Source organism: Mastigoproctus giganteus, chromosome 6 (genome assembly GCF_048544385.1).
Source record: "Mastigoproctus giganteus isolate SK-2022 chromosome 6, ASM4854438v1, whole genome shotgun sequence".
Taxonomy (NCBI): Eukaryota; Metazoa; Arthropoda; class Arachnida; order Uropygi; family Thelyphonidae; genus Mastigoproctus; species Mastigoproctus giganteus.
The window spans coordinates 217555629-217569955 of record NC_143580.1 but is presented as its reverse complement, the minus strand read 5'-3'; the positions used below and the strand labels follow the sequence as shown (position 1 = coordinate 217569955).

The following is a 14327-nucleotide window of genomic DNA, read 5'->3' as shown; positions in this document are numbered from 1 at the left end:
GTAAGTCATAAATAATTTCTTTATTATTAGATCGTACGTATAGCTTAGCTTAATTTTCAGCACTCACCTCATAGTAATCCGCTTAGCTGGTGGAGGGTTTTATCACATATATAGTGGTTATAGGATTCTAATACTTTACAGGGATTATGGGTTTTAAAATTAAGTTATGGGCTGTAGAAAAATTTTTAAGAAAGGAAAGTGCACCTTCCATGGTTGCCTAATAAAATTAAATTAAGAGAAAGAAAAAAGAAAAAGGGAAATATATAAGCTAATAATCGCGCACGAGCGACTTTCGAGTTTCCTCGTCTTCAGTTAGCTATAGTGGAGGGGGGGAAGAGAGCGCACTTGTCTTATATACGGGTTGGGTTCCCGAAATGCATTTCAGTGCACGTGGAAACTTGATACGTGCTAAATTCCAAATGGGGGAGAAATTGGCGGGAATCTTTTTGTTTAACACGTTGAGTGATGTATGGCGCTTAAACCATTCAATAACGAGGGCTTCGTTTTCAAGGATTTTGTAGCTAGAATTTAATTTAATTACTGTGATGGCTGAATCGATGAGTGGGTTGTGATTTTGAGATTGGACGTGTTGTGTTAGTTCTGTGCTTGCTGAGTTAGTTTTGAAGCTATTAAAGTGGTAGTACGCACGCGTGTTTGCGATTTTTGATGTCCCGAATTTTGCTGTTGTACTACCTATGTAACATGCTTGGCAATCTGATTGGCATCTGATCAAATATATAATGTTGTTGTAATCTTGTGTCTCGTACTCGTGTGTTGTCTTGTATGAATTGAATTTGGAACTTAATTTGTTATATGATGTGAATATTAATTTTATATCTGTATTTTTAAAAATCTGTTGAAGTCTTCTAGCATATTGTTGATGATATGGGAGCGCGATAAGGGGTTTTTGTGTCTTATTCTTGTTCACGTGGTTAATAATTTTGTTTGGGTTATTAGTGTTATTATGAACTTTGGTGATGGTTTCTTTTATTAGTTGTGGTGGGTATTTTCTGTCGATGAATTTTTTGGTGAGGTATTGTAATTCTATAGATAGGTCTGTTTGTGTGTGGCTATATTTTACAGCGTTGTATATCTGGTTGTATATAACTGCTTTTTTGATGTATAGAGGGTGGTGTGAGTGGTAATGTAAGAATTTACCTGTATGTGTGTTTTTTCTGTATATTTTGGTGCCTAAAGATGTGTTTATTTTGTATACAGTGAGGTTTAGAAAATTAATTTTATTATCGTTTTCTACTTCGAGGGTGAATTTGAGTCTTTCATGTGTTGTGTTAAAGGTGTTCAGTAAAGTATCGATGGTGGTTCTGTTGCCTATTAAGAGGACGTCATCTGCATACCTCATGTATAGTTTAATTTCTGGGGGAAAGGGTTGGAGAATTTTTTCTTCGATAGATGCGAGGTAGATCTCGGATAAAGGGGCAGAGATGCCGAGGCCCATGGGAAGGCCGAAAATTTGTTCGTAGACGTTATTTTGGAATTTAAATTGTTTGGCGTCAAGTAACAGTGATGTGAGTTCTAAAATATCATTAATGTTTAAGTCGGTACGTTTTGTTAATGTGTCGTCTTTGATTAATAGATCTTTAAGGGCCAGTAGCATGGATTTGATGTGTACGTTTGTGTATAGGGAGACGACGTCGAAGGACGCGAGAATATCGTTTTCAGATATGGTTATGGAGGTTATTACATAGGATCTAGTTATTACATTACAGCACATAAGGACTCCTTAAAATACCAAGAGTTTCTTTATTATTATAATTTGCTTGATTTTACAGGCTATGTTTTAATTTTCGGAAGCGTTCGGGAAGTATGGCCAACCAAGCTGTGTCTATGTAATGCAGCGGTCAACATATTCTGGAAGTCAGAACTGTGTTCCTCAAACCATTCCTGCACAATGAGTGCCCAATGTCTTAGCGCATTGTCATCTTGGACGACACCATCGCCATTCGGGAAAAGGTGTAACATAGTGGAGTGCACTATAGGTCCAAGTTCCTGCCAGTGAAACATGCCCCACACCATACAACCGTCTTCTCCGCTGGCCTGCACTTTTGATACCATGCATGAAGGGTCAATAGCCTCATGTTGTTGATGCCAAATCCATACAGAAACATCCACGGTGTGGAGTAAATAACATGACTGATCCGTCCAGCACACCTTCTTTTCTTCCAGTCTTCTAACGTCCAATTTGCATGCTCTTTGCACAACGCGAATCTTTTAAGCCGATGAACCATGGTTAGGAGAGGATGCCGTAGAGGTCGTCTGCTGGTACAGTCCATATGTGCGAGCGTTCAACGCATGGGCATGCCAGATATTGTTTGGAGTTGGTCCATGTTGTATTGGGTAGACAGCTCATCAACAGTGCTGCGTCTGTATGAGTCATCGGCACTCACCTTTTGCTGACCTTTGCAGTTTTGCTGTCAGGTCATTGTTTGACGTCAGTCCTGGTACAGTTTAACTACGGCAGGTCTCAAACACTCCACCAGTTCAGCCATTTGGCAAATCGAGGGACCAGCTTGTCAAGCACCCACAACCTGTCCTTTATCAAAGTCCGATAAATCTTTCCTTTTACCTTGGAATTTTAATACCTACTGAAGCACTAACTCCGCACTCTCATACCTCACATGGTCAGTGGGTCGCATTCAGTTTTCATAGGGGTGATCACTCAGTGTATATTATTGTGTCAAAATTCAAATAAAAAATAAATTTTATGTTTATACTTCAGAACAACTACATGGTCAGAAGAATCCCCAGGTTATAGAAAATACAGTACAAGAAACAACACAGTATTTAACAGTCATGTGTTTGAATCCCATCACAAAAGGCATGTGTACTTATACACCCTCATGCTTGACCACCTGGCTTCTTGTAAATAAATTATTTGAAAGGTTCGCAGTTAACAGACAAAACTAATTGTTAAGCCTAAACATTTTTAAGAAAGAATAACGTTATTCTTTATATGAATAAATTAGCAGTGGTTAAATACAATGTTCTGTTCAAATGATAATTAAAATTTTCTTTATGTGAAATTGCTGTTGTATAATTTTTGATTATTCATATTTTTGCAGCTTTTCATTATCCACCGGGATATCAAGGCACGAAACATATTCATACGTCAGAATGGACATATCGTTCTTGGAGATTTTGGGCTGAGTAAAGTTTTTAAACATGGTGAGGTACAGATAACAAATGAATGCTGTGGGACGGTGCATTATATGGCTCCTGAAGTAGTTAACAAGAACTACTATAGCTATGTAAGTTATATTTGATTTTATACTTTCCTTTTCTGATTTTTTTTTATTAATGAATATATCTATCTTATAATTATCCAGCTGTCTATTGGAATTATATCTCTCTTATAAATCTAATAAAATTAAGATTTAATGGTTAGGTTGCAGTTATGTTATTTACAGATTAACCACTTGAAAATTTATTTTTCAAGTATTATATGAAACATTAATTACCTGTTTAGTCCTTGGCTGTCACAGATATTCTCTTAAGTATGTGAAGATTGACTTGCTACCTAGGAATCTAAAACACTAATGGAAGAGATGGTTTGGTGAAACATCTCTTCCATTAGTGAAAAATCAAGTAGACTTAATTTTGGCAAATTTTGATTGGTCTTTAACAGCCAAATTCTATGTTTGCACCTTCACAATGGTGGGACTTTTGGTAACCTTGGTTATAACCTTCATGTGCATGTCCTGAAATAGTTCACCTATTATACTGGAGTTGAACAATTCAGGTGCTAAGCAACATAAGCAGCGGTCAAGGTGTTGGCACTCATACCACACATAAGTATGATGTCCCTTTGTGCTACAAGACAGTACTATGTGGTAGAAAACTCTTGTCAAGCAGTGGAATGCCACCACTTTGTTCATTGGAGGCTTGAAATGGTGTAATCCATGTTTAGTCTACAGAGTACAGCTCTGGAACTTCCCGGTCTCTTCCATTATTTGATATGATTGTCTTTTGAGATTATGGTGGTGGTTAGATCCAGTCTTCCTTACAAAAGGATTGGTAGAGTGGTTAATGATCAGTACCAAGCAGTGCTCCTTCACTTGAACAGACTTCAAAGATGATTAGGGGAATAGCAATCCACAAATAAATTACACGTGTAGTGGGGTTGCATTAAAAACAGTGAATGAGAAAAGGGATCTTGGAGTTACACTGTATGCAGATGTGAGCTTTGTAAACAGGCATCCAGGCTTCCTATCCTGTAGAGATAGGAAGGTCATAATCCCACTGTATAAGGCAATTGTAAGATCACAAATTTGGAATAATATGTTCAAATCTGGAAACCTGATCTGAAAAATGACATTGAGCTTCTTGAATGGGTCCAAAGAGTCAAATGGCATAAAGATGACTGTATGAAGAAAGTTTCCAAGTATGTGGGCTACAGAGCTTAGCAACCAGGCATCTCGGAGGTGACCTGATTGAGGTTTTTAAGGCTGTGAAGGGGATTAGTAAAATGAATGAAGGTGGAATTCTCACTGTTTAAACAATTTTAGAACTAGGGGTCATAAATTCAAATTGCAGGGCTCGAGTCATTGATAACTGGAACAAGTTGCCTTTGCAGGTGGTTGAGGCTGATAGTTTGAATAAATTCAAAGGTCAGCCAGTTACCTGTGTGAAGAGGGAAGCATATAATTTGTGTTTTGTTATCTAATTTTATTATTATTTTTTTGCCAGTGCAGCAAAAGCCTGCGGCTTTCTTGCACTATTTGTTAACCAGAAATCCTATTCATAGATTTGCTGATAATTGCACATTGCGTTCCAGTTTTAGAATCATTGCCATGCAGAAACCTCAACTTCTCGATTGTTCACTCTGAATTCCTTAAATGCCGATCTCCAGTGCAGCAAAGATAAGTAAGTTGATTTCAGTCCTAAAACTTAGCTGTCTTATCTCACAAAAAGGATGTTTCTTCTCCTATGCTTACCTGCATCTGCTATAACATTCTAGATTTCTAAGAAAATATCACATATCTCTGTTGTGGTTTCCTCTGACTTCTAATCTCTTGTCACAAGCACATCACAAATATTGCTTCCTCTATTTATAAAAGAACTGGGCTTTCTTTTTGCTCTGAGCATTACTTTTTTTTTTACCCAAACAGTTGTTCACCCTGTACAAACAGCAAATCCACACTACCATGGAATATTGTTCCCATATCTGGGGGTGGTGCTCCCAAAACCTCTCCCAGTCTCCTAGGTTCCATTCAAAAGAGGGCAGTTAGGTTAATTAATGACTTATCTCAAACAAAGTCTCTTCAGATGTTCTGTTTCAGCTTTATGCTTTTTCTGTAGGTCCTTCCATGGGTACTGTTATTCTGAATTGGCTGCTTTAATTCCCACTTTCTCTTCCAAACCAGTCTGAATGCATGCCCCAATGAGTCATCCTTTTACTGTCCAACATTCAAACTCACAGAACCAACTTTTCTTCTTCCTCATTTATTCCTTCAATTTTCATTTTCTGAAACACCTTCCCTTCATACATATTAACTGAATATTACAATCTACAGAAATTCAAGTCTGATGTCAACAAGTATCTTCTTCCATGTTTTCAATCCATGCACGGTACTAAGTACTATAGGTTCTAATACCTCACATGCTTGGTTTTCATTAGAAAAACCCATGTGTACAGAAAATGATAATTTACCCCCTTCTCCACACACACACACACACACACACACACACACACACACACACACACACACACACACACACACACACACACACACACACACACACACACACACACACACACAAATTTACTGTTTAATAGGCCGATTTTATGACATGGATTAATAATAACTGGAAGGAATATATTCTGTTCCCAATTCATTGTTGGTGTTTAACATTAATAATATCTCTTATTTTAATTTGTTAACTTTTTTGGATCAACTCGGTAATAATCTGCAATATTGTTTTTCTTTTAGGAAGTGGACTGGTGGAGCTTTGGCATTCTAGCATATCGACTTCTAGTAAACAGATACCCATTTCTTAATAAACAGTAAGTATTCACATGTGATATCATCATTTATAATGAAAATTTTCATTGTTTCTGGCATAACTAAAAGATTATATCAAAAAACCTATTAAATCAGAATTATTATTTATTTTTACTTTTAAATATAAAATTAATACATTTCATTATTTTTATTATTGTGGACACAGAGCGAAATGGAGACAGAATAAATATGACAAGTTTAATATTAATTGGAAACATACATATATTAAATTATATATATACAAAAGCTTTTGGTTAGTTTGCTAACTGTCATCAGTCAAACTGACAGTTAAGAGTGTGGAACATGAGGGCGTGTACTGCCAGTCATGTATATGAACTGCGTGATGTGATGGTTAATTGTTGGATGTTGAAGCCTGTGGCTGTGACGTATGTGAACGTTACCAAATTTGTCATTCATCAAAATGGTTACTTCAATGGCAACGTTCACATGTGTCACAGCCACAGGCTTCAAAATCCAACAATTAACCATCACATCACGCAGTTCATATAGACTGGCAGTACTCGCCCTAATGTTCCACACTCTTAACTGTCAGTTTGACTGATGACAGTTAGCAAACTAACCAAAAGCTAGTGACAAATGGGCCTGGAGTACTGGGGTCCATAGTTTAACAGATATTTATTTAAAGTATACCCAGTAAAATAAAATAAAATAAAATATTTCCAGAAGCTTTCGGAACTCGTGTCCCTTTCTCAACTGACAGAATTTTGAAATATTTTATTTTATTTTATTTTACTGGGTATACTTTAAATAAATATCTGTTAACCAAAAGCTTTTGTATGTATCTAATTTAATATATGTATGTTTTCCAATTAATATTAAACTTGTCATTATTTATTCTGTCTCCATTTTGCTCTGTCTGCAATAATCCACAATAGTAATAATGAATCCAGTGCAAACAGGCCTCATTAATCATATTTTAATATTTTTATTTTTTTCATCAAGAAGTGATGTAAAAGATTCGGTCTATGTCAATGTAACAAAAAATAATTTGTACAGCTTAAATCTTGAAGGCATGTTTCATGCCCATATGTTTTGATTGTTTCAAGATGATGACAGGAAACTGCTTTTCAACATCCTGAAACTATTTGTCTTCAATCATCCAAACATTTTCAATGTGAAACCACTTATAAATGTCTTTTTTTTTTTTTTTTTTTTTGTGTTATCAAGTGTTTGAGTATTTTGTGTGTTTCCATGACTGATTTTACTACAAATTTTATAATTGTTAATACACATGGAAAGCAGAAAAATAAATTCAGCTAAACTGGCATGTAATAACAAGTTACAACTTGCTGTACACATGATGAACAATGTCATAAGCCTCTTTCACAATCTTTTAATCATTATTATTATTCACTTTTTGGGCATTCTTTTACAACAGTGTATGTATTGATTGTATGTTTATATTGGCAAAAATTTGGACAGTTTATGATGAGTGCAATTGCCATTTTACTTCTAAACTACAAATTTAAGTTGGGTTTTATTTTTCTGATTCGATTAACTGACTACCTTGTAATCTTTTAAATTCCCGAGGGTGTATTAAAGTGAAAGATCTGCATTTAAAAAGTGGCACAAAATATAAATTATAAAAATAATCATAATTTATACTGATCTATATTGATTCCCATTCTTGATATCCAGTATAAAAAAATTGGAATGACTATACTTCAGTTCCCTGAAGGTGTCTACATGATATTTGTCAGTATAGAATTTTCTGATATATATATAAATAAGGATTATTATATAAAACAACTAAGTTTACAGTGTTTGGTGCAATGAACTGTTTCCAGATTTTGCCGTATGTTGATCATGTGATCTTATCCATAGTTTACACTGTTTTAAAAGATTGTCTTCTCTCTAATTATTGATTGATAAATATTAAATTCATGATGAAGCATGTTTTCTAATATCATTTTTTCTCTTTTTTAGACATATAGTAGAAAAGCCATTACTAGTGCCATATTGGTTGAATCCAGATGCTAGAGATTTATTAACATGGTTACTCTGTAAAGATCGACATTTACGCCTACAATTCCAGAGCGAACAGATCAAGATGCATCAATTTTTTAAAGTAAGTATTTTGACTTGCCTCCTTTTTATTTTTCAACAAGTATTTTCTAATATCATTTAATGATAGTTTTCAAAAAGGACATTTAATCATAGTGCAAAAGTGACTTGAGCATAAAGGATGCAAAAACTTTGTCTTATGTAAATGTACAGGCTTATGTAAAAAGAGACTGAAATCTATCTAGCTTTTGTATTATAATGCTTTTTTCAATACGTTGTTAACCCAGACTAAAAAATAATTCCTCTACAATGTGGTTTACCAGGTATGATGCATACTTTGATATTATGTTCATGGAACATTGCTATTCAGTGATTAATTCAATATTTGTCATTCAAATTATATAAAAGTTAGTGTTTTACTGCAAGTGGTAGTGTTTAGTCTATATGTTTTAATATATTAAAGTCAGTTTCTTTTCTCACTTCGTGGCCCAAAAGTATTATTCTTCTTCTATTTTCATACATGCATAGCATAATTAATCTAATTATGATATGCATGCCAACCAGGCTAGCCGGGTGGGTAAAGTGCCTGCCTGGCAACCCAAAGGCCGCGGGTTCGATTCCCGCCTCGGGCTTGGATCAAAGTACGTCAAACACCTTGGGAGGTGCATTATGGCCACAGAAGCCTATGCGCCAACAACTACCAAAAAAAAAAAAAAAAAAAAATGATAAGCATGTATGAAAATAGCTGAAGAGTGTAATACTTAATCTTCCAAATTACTTTTAACAGCACAATATTATTAGCTTAAATTATGATACAATTTTTTTATTTTCCATCATAAATTTTATCATCAACTTGCCGTTTTGCATCAACTTGTATCCCATAGAAATAAATGGGGGTATCATGAAAATATCATAGTGTGAAACCAATAACACTTTTTTTTTTTTTTTTTTTGTAATTCATTGGAAGTCCTTCAATGGGTGCCGTCTGGGTGGTGGTACCTATCTGAGAATAAGTAACATTAGACTTCTCCTTACGGCGAAGCATTACTTATTCGAAGTAGTGCAATATTATTGAAACTCGTGAAGGTATTCACAATATGAGATATAACTTAAAATGATGCCGCCTTATAAATATTCTGCTTAATCAGAAATGGCTGTGTATTAATGATGCTTTTGCACTTAATATATACATAGTCCTTGGAAGTTTAAAAAATTTCGCTATATTACTAAGCTATTTCTCCCTCTAAAAGTTCATATTTATAATGGGAAAGGGTAATTCCCATTATATATTTATAATAGGAATTACCCTTTCATTGTTATCCTATGTTCCCGTTATAAGAATCAGTTTTGAACACCTTTGTGATATTTTTACAAAGCACATTTGTAGAGGTCACTACTATAAAAAAAAAGCAATTTGCACTTACTTTTTATTGGGCTTTTCTGTTAGAGCATCAAATTATAAATGGATAGTAAACTCAATCTTATTGCATTTGCAATAATACCTATAACTGCAATTGTGTGGGTTTTCATGCTATTATGGTGGAACATATTCCAATCATATAAAAAACAAAATTTCAGAAACTTCTCTTCATTACTACTTACGTATTACAATGATGAAAGGAAAGTGACCAATTAAAAGTGTAAGTGGTGGTAGTACCAGCAAACAAAATTGATTTAGAAATGAGGATGAAAATTATTAAGAAGTACGAAGCAGGACAAAGTTTGTCATCTATTGCAAGGAAATTAGGTCTCACTGCTTCAACAGTGAATACTATTTTAAAGGACAGTGCGCGTATAAAAGAACATGTCAAAGGATTAACGCACTTAAGATCAACAGTGATCACAAAACAGCGTTGAGGTGCTATATCGAAGATGGAACAGCTGTTAATAATATGGATGAAAAATCAGATTCAGAAGCGAGTGCCCCTGAGTTTAATGACCATTCAAGCAAAAGCAACAAGTATTTATAAAGATATTAAGGATAAGTACGGCAAACCCCAATCCAAGTTCATGGCAAGCAATGAGTTCTGTAAAATAGGTTCAAGCATTGCGCTGGTTTCCACAACGTTAAAGTATGCGGTGAATTCACCAATGCCGATTCTGCAGCTGCAGAGAAATTTTATGATGTGTTGAAATAAACTATTGATGAAGGCGGCTATTCAACGCAGCAAATTTTTAAGGTTAACGAGATTGCTCTGTGTTGGAAAAAAAATGCCGGATCGAACATACATTACCAAAGAGGAAAACACAATGCCAGGTGTCAAGGAATCAAAAGATAGGGCCATGCTCTTGGTTGGGGCTAATGCAGTGGGAGATTACAGATTGTTTAAATGCGGCTTCATTCCCGAGGTTGAAAAATATTGTAAAGACAACAATGTTCCTTTCAAGATTTTGCTTCTATTAGATAATGCTCCTGGACATCCTACACATCTATATGATTTCAATTCGAACGTGAGAGTCATATTTCTACTGCCAAACATGACTTCACTCATCCAGCCTATGAATCACGGTGTTATTTCAAATTTAAAAGCAGACTATTTACGCACAACATTTTCTCAGGCATTGTCTGCAGTAGACGATGAGAAAATTTTTACATTAATAGACTTTTGGAAATCTTACAATATTTACCATGCCATCTTAAACAAGGCCTGATCGGAAATTACTAAAAGTTGTTTAAATGGCACATGGAAGAAAATATGCCCAAGGCACGTAAAAAGATTTGAAAAAGATGAATCATATGAAGAGGTTACAGATAAGATTGTAAAGGTTGCAGGGCTACTTCAGTTGGAGGTTGATGCGAAATACGTGGAGTAGTTAATAGAGGAAGAAGAGAAGGAATTATCTAGCGAAGAACTTATTGACTTGCAGGCAGCGACAGTGAAAGAAGAAAATGTTGACGAAGCTCAAGATGAACAAAATGAGGAGCTGAGATGCTTCATCACCAGAGAGGTGGCAATGGCGAGGTTTGAGAAGATGGATCCTGACAGCAAATGTTTATTAAAAGTTAACAGAGGGGTGAATGATAATATACTTGCTTGCTACAAAGAAACCTACGATGAAAAGAAAAAAAAGCCACTGTCCAGTCATTTATTAATATGTTCTTTTGTAAGGTTGAGCGGCCAACCCCTTCTAAATCTCAATGGCCCTCAACATCCGCAGGGACATACTTATCAGCTGAAGACGTTGATTCTGGCAATGATGCTCAAGAAGTAGAACTTACTTATGTTATGTCTGTCTCCTCTCTTTTTTTTTTTTTTGAAATTTTTTAAATTACATGCTTTTGTCATTTTTCCTGTGCATGAGATAAAAAATTGAATAAATACAATAAATAATTCTATTTACATGTTTGTTGAACATTTCTTTTTTGATTCAATCCATTCAGCGAGAACAGTTGTGAGTGCTGCACAAGCATGGGGGGAAATTCCAACTTGCATAGCGTTATGCGGAACGCAACCCTTAATAAGTTGGAGAGTTCTTGTAATTGTATAAATCAGCTGCAGCCCTGCCTGATTCCTAATTTAATCTTAAACTGTTTTCTGCTCACTTTTTGGTCAAAACTTTTATTTCTCCCCACACCCCTCTAAAGTTTTTCCCTGTGTTAATCCCTCAGAAATTTTCCTTCAATAAATAGCTTCTGTATAATGATAATGCAACTTGATATTTTCCATGGACCTTTCCCCCCGAACAGTAGAGTGTCCATAATATTTTCAATTTGTCTTTTCCTTTTCTTCAGATCCTTCATTTAAAAGTTCCATATGCATTCTTTTATATAAACTGTAGCCTATCTTTTTATAAAAGTTTATGCAAGTTGTTCGCTTAATCTTAGTTTTTAAATTAGATTGATCTGAAGCTTATTTTGCTCAAAATTTTCTAAGTTTATCATAAATAGATTTTTAAGACATAATTTATTGTGAAATATTAATTATTTTCAAAGGTTATCATAATATTAACAGATGTTTATTTTCTTATATTTTGGACAGTACTTGGATTGGAATTATATAATCCAAAATGGATTCTGTGAAATGCAAAAAATGGAAAGTCAAACGTCATTCACTGGAAGTCCTCCAAAATCTTCTACATGTCCCAATCAGGAAGAAAATGAAAAAGAATGTCTATATGTCAAAAATCCAACAGTCAGGTAAAGTTTTTCATTATAAAAACATTCTACACTACCTTGAGTATCTCTCTCTTACTTAACTAGGTCAATAAATTGACAATTAATTACATTAAAAACCAAACCATACATTCCAGACTAATGTACCTCCTTTTGTGGTACAAACCGAGGACAACATTAAGAAATTGAGATATGGAATCCTGGGAAACTAGGTCGTGTTAAAAAGTGTAGATTTGTTCCATTTTTATTAATGAATGATGTCTATATTCCATAACCCTTGTTCATCTACTGGCCATGCCTGTTGTCTGGATTAATCTTTATATTTATCCTTTTTTTATTTAATATTCAAGGGTATTTAAATAATATCCTTTATTATTTTAATATAGAAATCATACACAAACTCTCATTATTGATGGCCTATTGAGAGCCCTGGGCTTTCTAGTGTTAAATCCATCATTCTTTGTGATGGAGTGGTTGGCTTTATTTCATGTTGCCTCTTTTTATGGTTACATGCTGTTATTGATAAAATAATGAAGAAAAATTCCCTTAAATATGATAGAATCCAGCAATGTACGAAGTTCTAATTTGAATTTAATTTATTAAAGACATAAGACAAAAAGAGGATCGATAAAATTTACTAGAACTTACTAAGCTGCAATTTCACTTACTTTCAAATAGTTCTGTAAAAATCAGTTTTTACTGCCAATTTACAATGAAATTGCAAGCACAGAGAAATACTGCTCACATTACACATGCTTAGACTAGGCATGTTGATTACTATTTGTGCTAATTGTCTTAATTATGAGAGAGTATCCAATAAACTGTCAAGTTATGCATTCCAGTTTGTGCTCCAGGAAAAAATGGCAGTGTGCTCTGGCTCAGCAGGATGTAGTTTTATTGGAGAAAACTGGACTATAATTTGAATATAATGAAGTAATTTGAACAGAAATTCATGTGACACAGATTGTAAGTTTAGGGGTCTCTAAAGAGAGTGTTACTATTCGTGTGTGCCCTAATGATATTAATGGTAAACAATATTTAGAAAGTTAGCAGAAAGCTTGTTAGTAAGCAGTTTGAAAGAATGTTTGTTAGAAAGCAGCAAATGGAACGTACAGTGGGATCAACTGATGATATTGCCAACAGCAAATTCAAAATGGGAAGCATTCAAAGAACTTATCTTGGAAGCTACTAGGCTTTACATACCAACTAAGAAATATTGTTCAAGGTTTCGGCCTAAATGGATGTCAGATGAACTGATGAGGCATATGGCAGAAAAGAAAAATGCATGGGATACATACAAATTAACACGTGACACAGACGCCTATGATAGATACAAGTTGATCTGTAACCAAGTTACAAAGGAGGTTAGGCAGGCGAAGGCAGATTACGAGAGATCCTTGGCAAGGGATGCGAAGAAAAACAGCAAAGAGTTCTTTACTTATGTAAACTGTAGAAGGAAGGGGATGAATCAGATTGGTCCACTTGAGATCGATGCGTCAACTGTTGATGACCCTGCTCAGGTAGCTAACAAACTAAATGAATATTTTGCTTCAACATTCACACATGAGGAGTTATTCAGCGAGGGGAATGCCAGAGGTGTATTCAACTCTAGCAGTAAGCTAGAGAATCTTGTAATAACTGAGAGCAAAGTGGAGGAGAAATTGTTGAAGATAAACACAAGAAAGGCACCTGGGGTGGATGGGATCTATCCAGTTATATTAAAGGAGGCAGCAAAGGAAGTAAGCAAACCCTTAGCCATAATTATGAGAGCTTCCTTGGACTCAGGGGAGGTACCCATGGACTGGAGATGTGCAAATGTGACCCCAATTCACAAAGGGGGATCAAAGGCTGACACAAGTAATTATAGACCTGTGAGTTTAACTTCTGTTCCTGGAAAATTAATGGAGGCACTGGTTAAAGAAGCACTGCAGGATCATCTAGACGAGACTTCAGTTATAGCTAGGACACAGCATGGTTTTGTTAAGGGTAAGTCTTGCCTGACCAATTTGATTGGATACTATGATGCAGTCACAAAAGAACTGGATGCAGGGAATAACTTTGATATTATATACTTGGATCTTAGAAAGGCTTTTGATACTGTTGCACATGGAAGACTGCTGCACAAATTGGAGCAGTGTGGCATTGGAGGCAAACTGCTGCTATGGATA

General features: G+C 35.1%; 1 protein-coding gene across 1 annotated transcript in view; it reads left to right on the top strand.

Annotated features, from left to right (window-relative positions):
• LOC150084975 (putative ribosomal protein S6 kinase alpha-2) overlaps window positions 1–12187 on the top strand; it is a 28793-nt gene extending 16606 nt beyond the window's left edge. Inside the window, exons 4-7 of the mRNA XM_090376418.1 lie at window positions 3081–3266; window positions 5949–6022; window positions 7968–8109; window positions 12026–12187. Coding sequence (XP_090232544.1) covers window positions 3081–3266; window positions 5949–6022; window positions 7968–8109; window positions 12026–12187 — 564 coding nt within the window. The remainder of the gene's footprint in view (window positions 1–3080; window positions 3267–5948; window positions 6023–7967; window positions 8110–12025) is intronic.
• Window positions 12188–14327: the final 2140 nt, after the last annotated feature.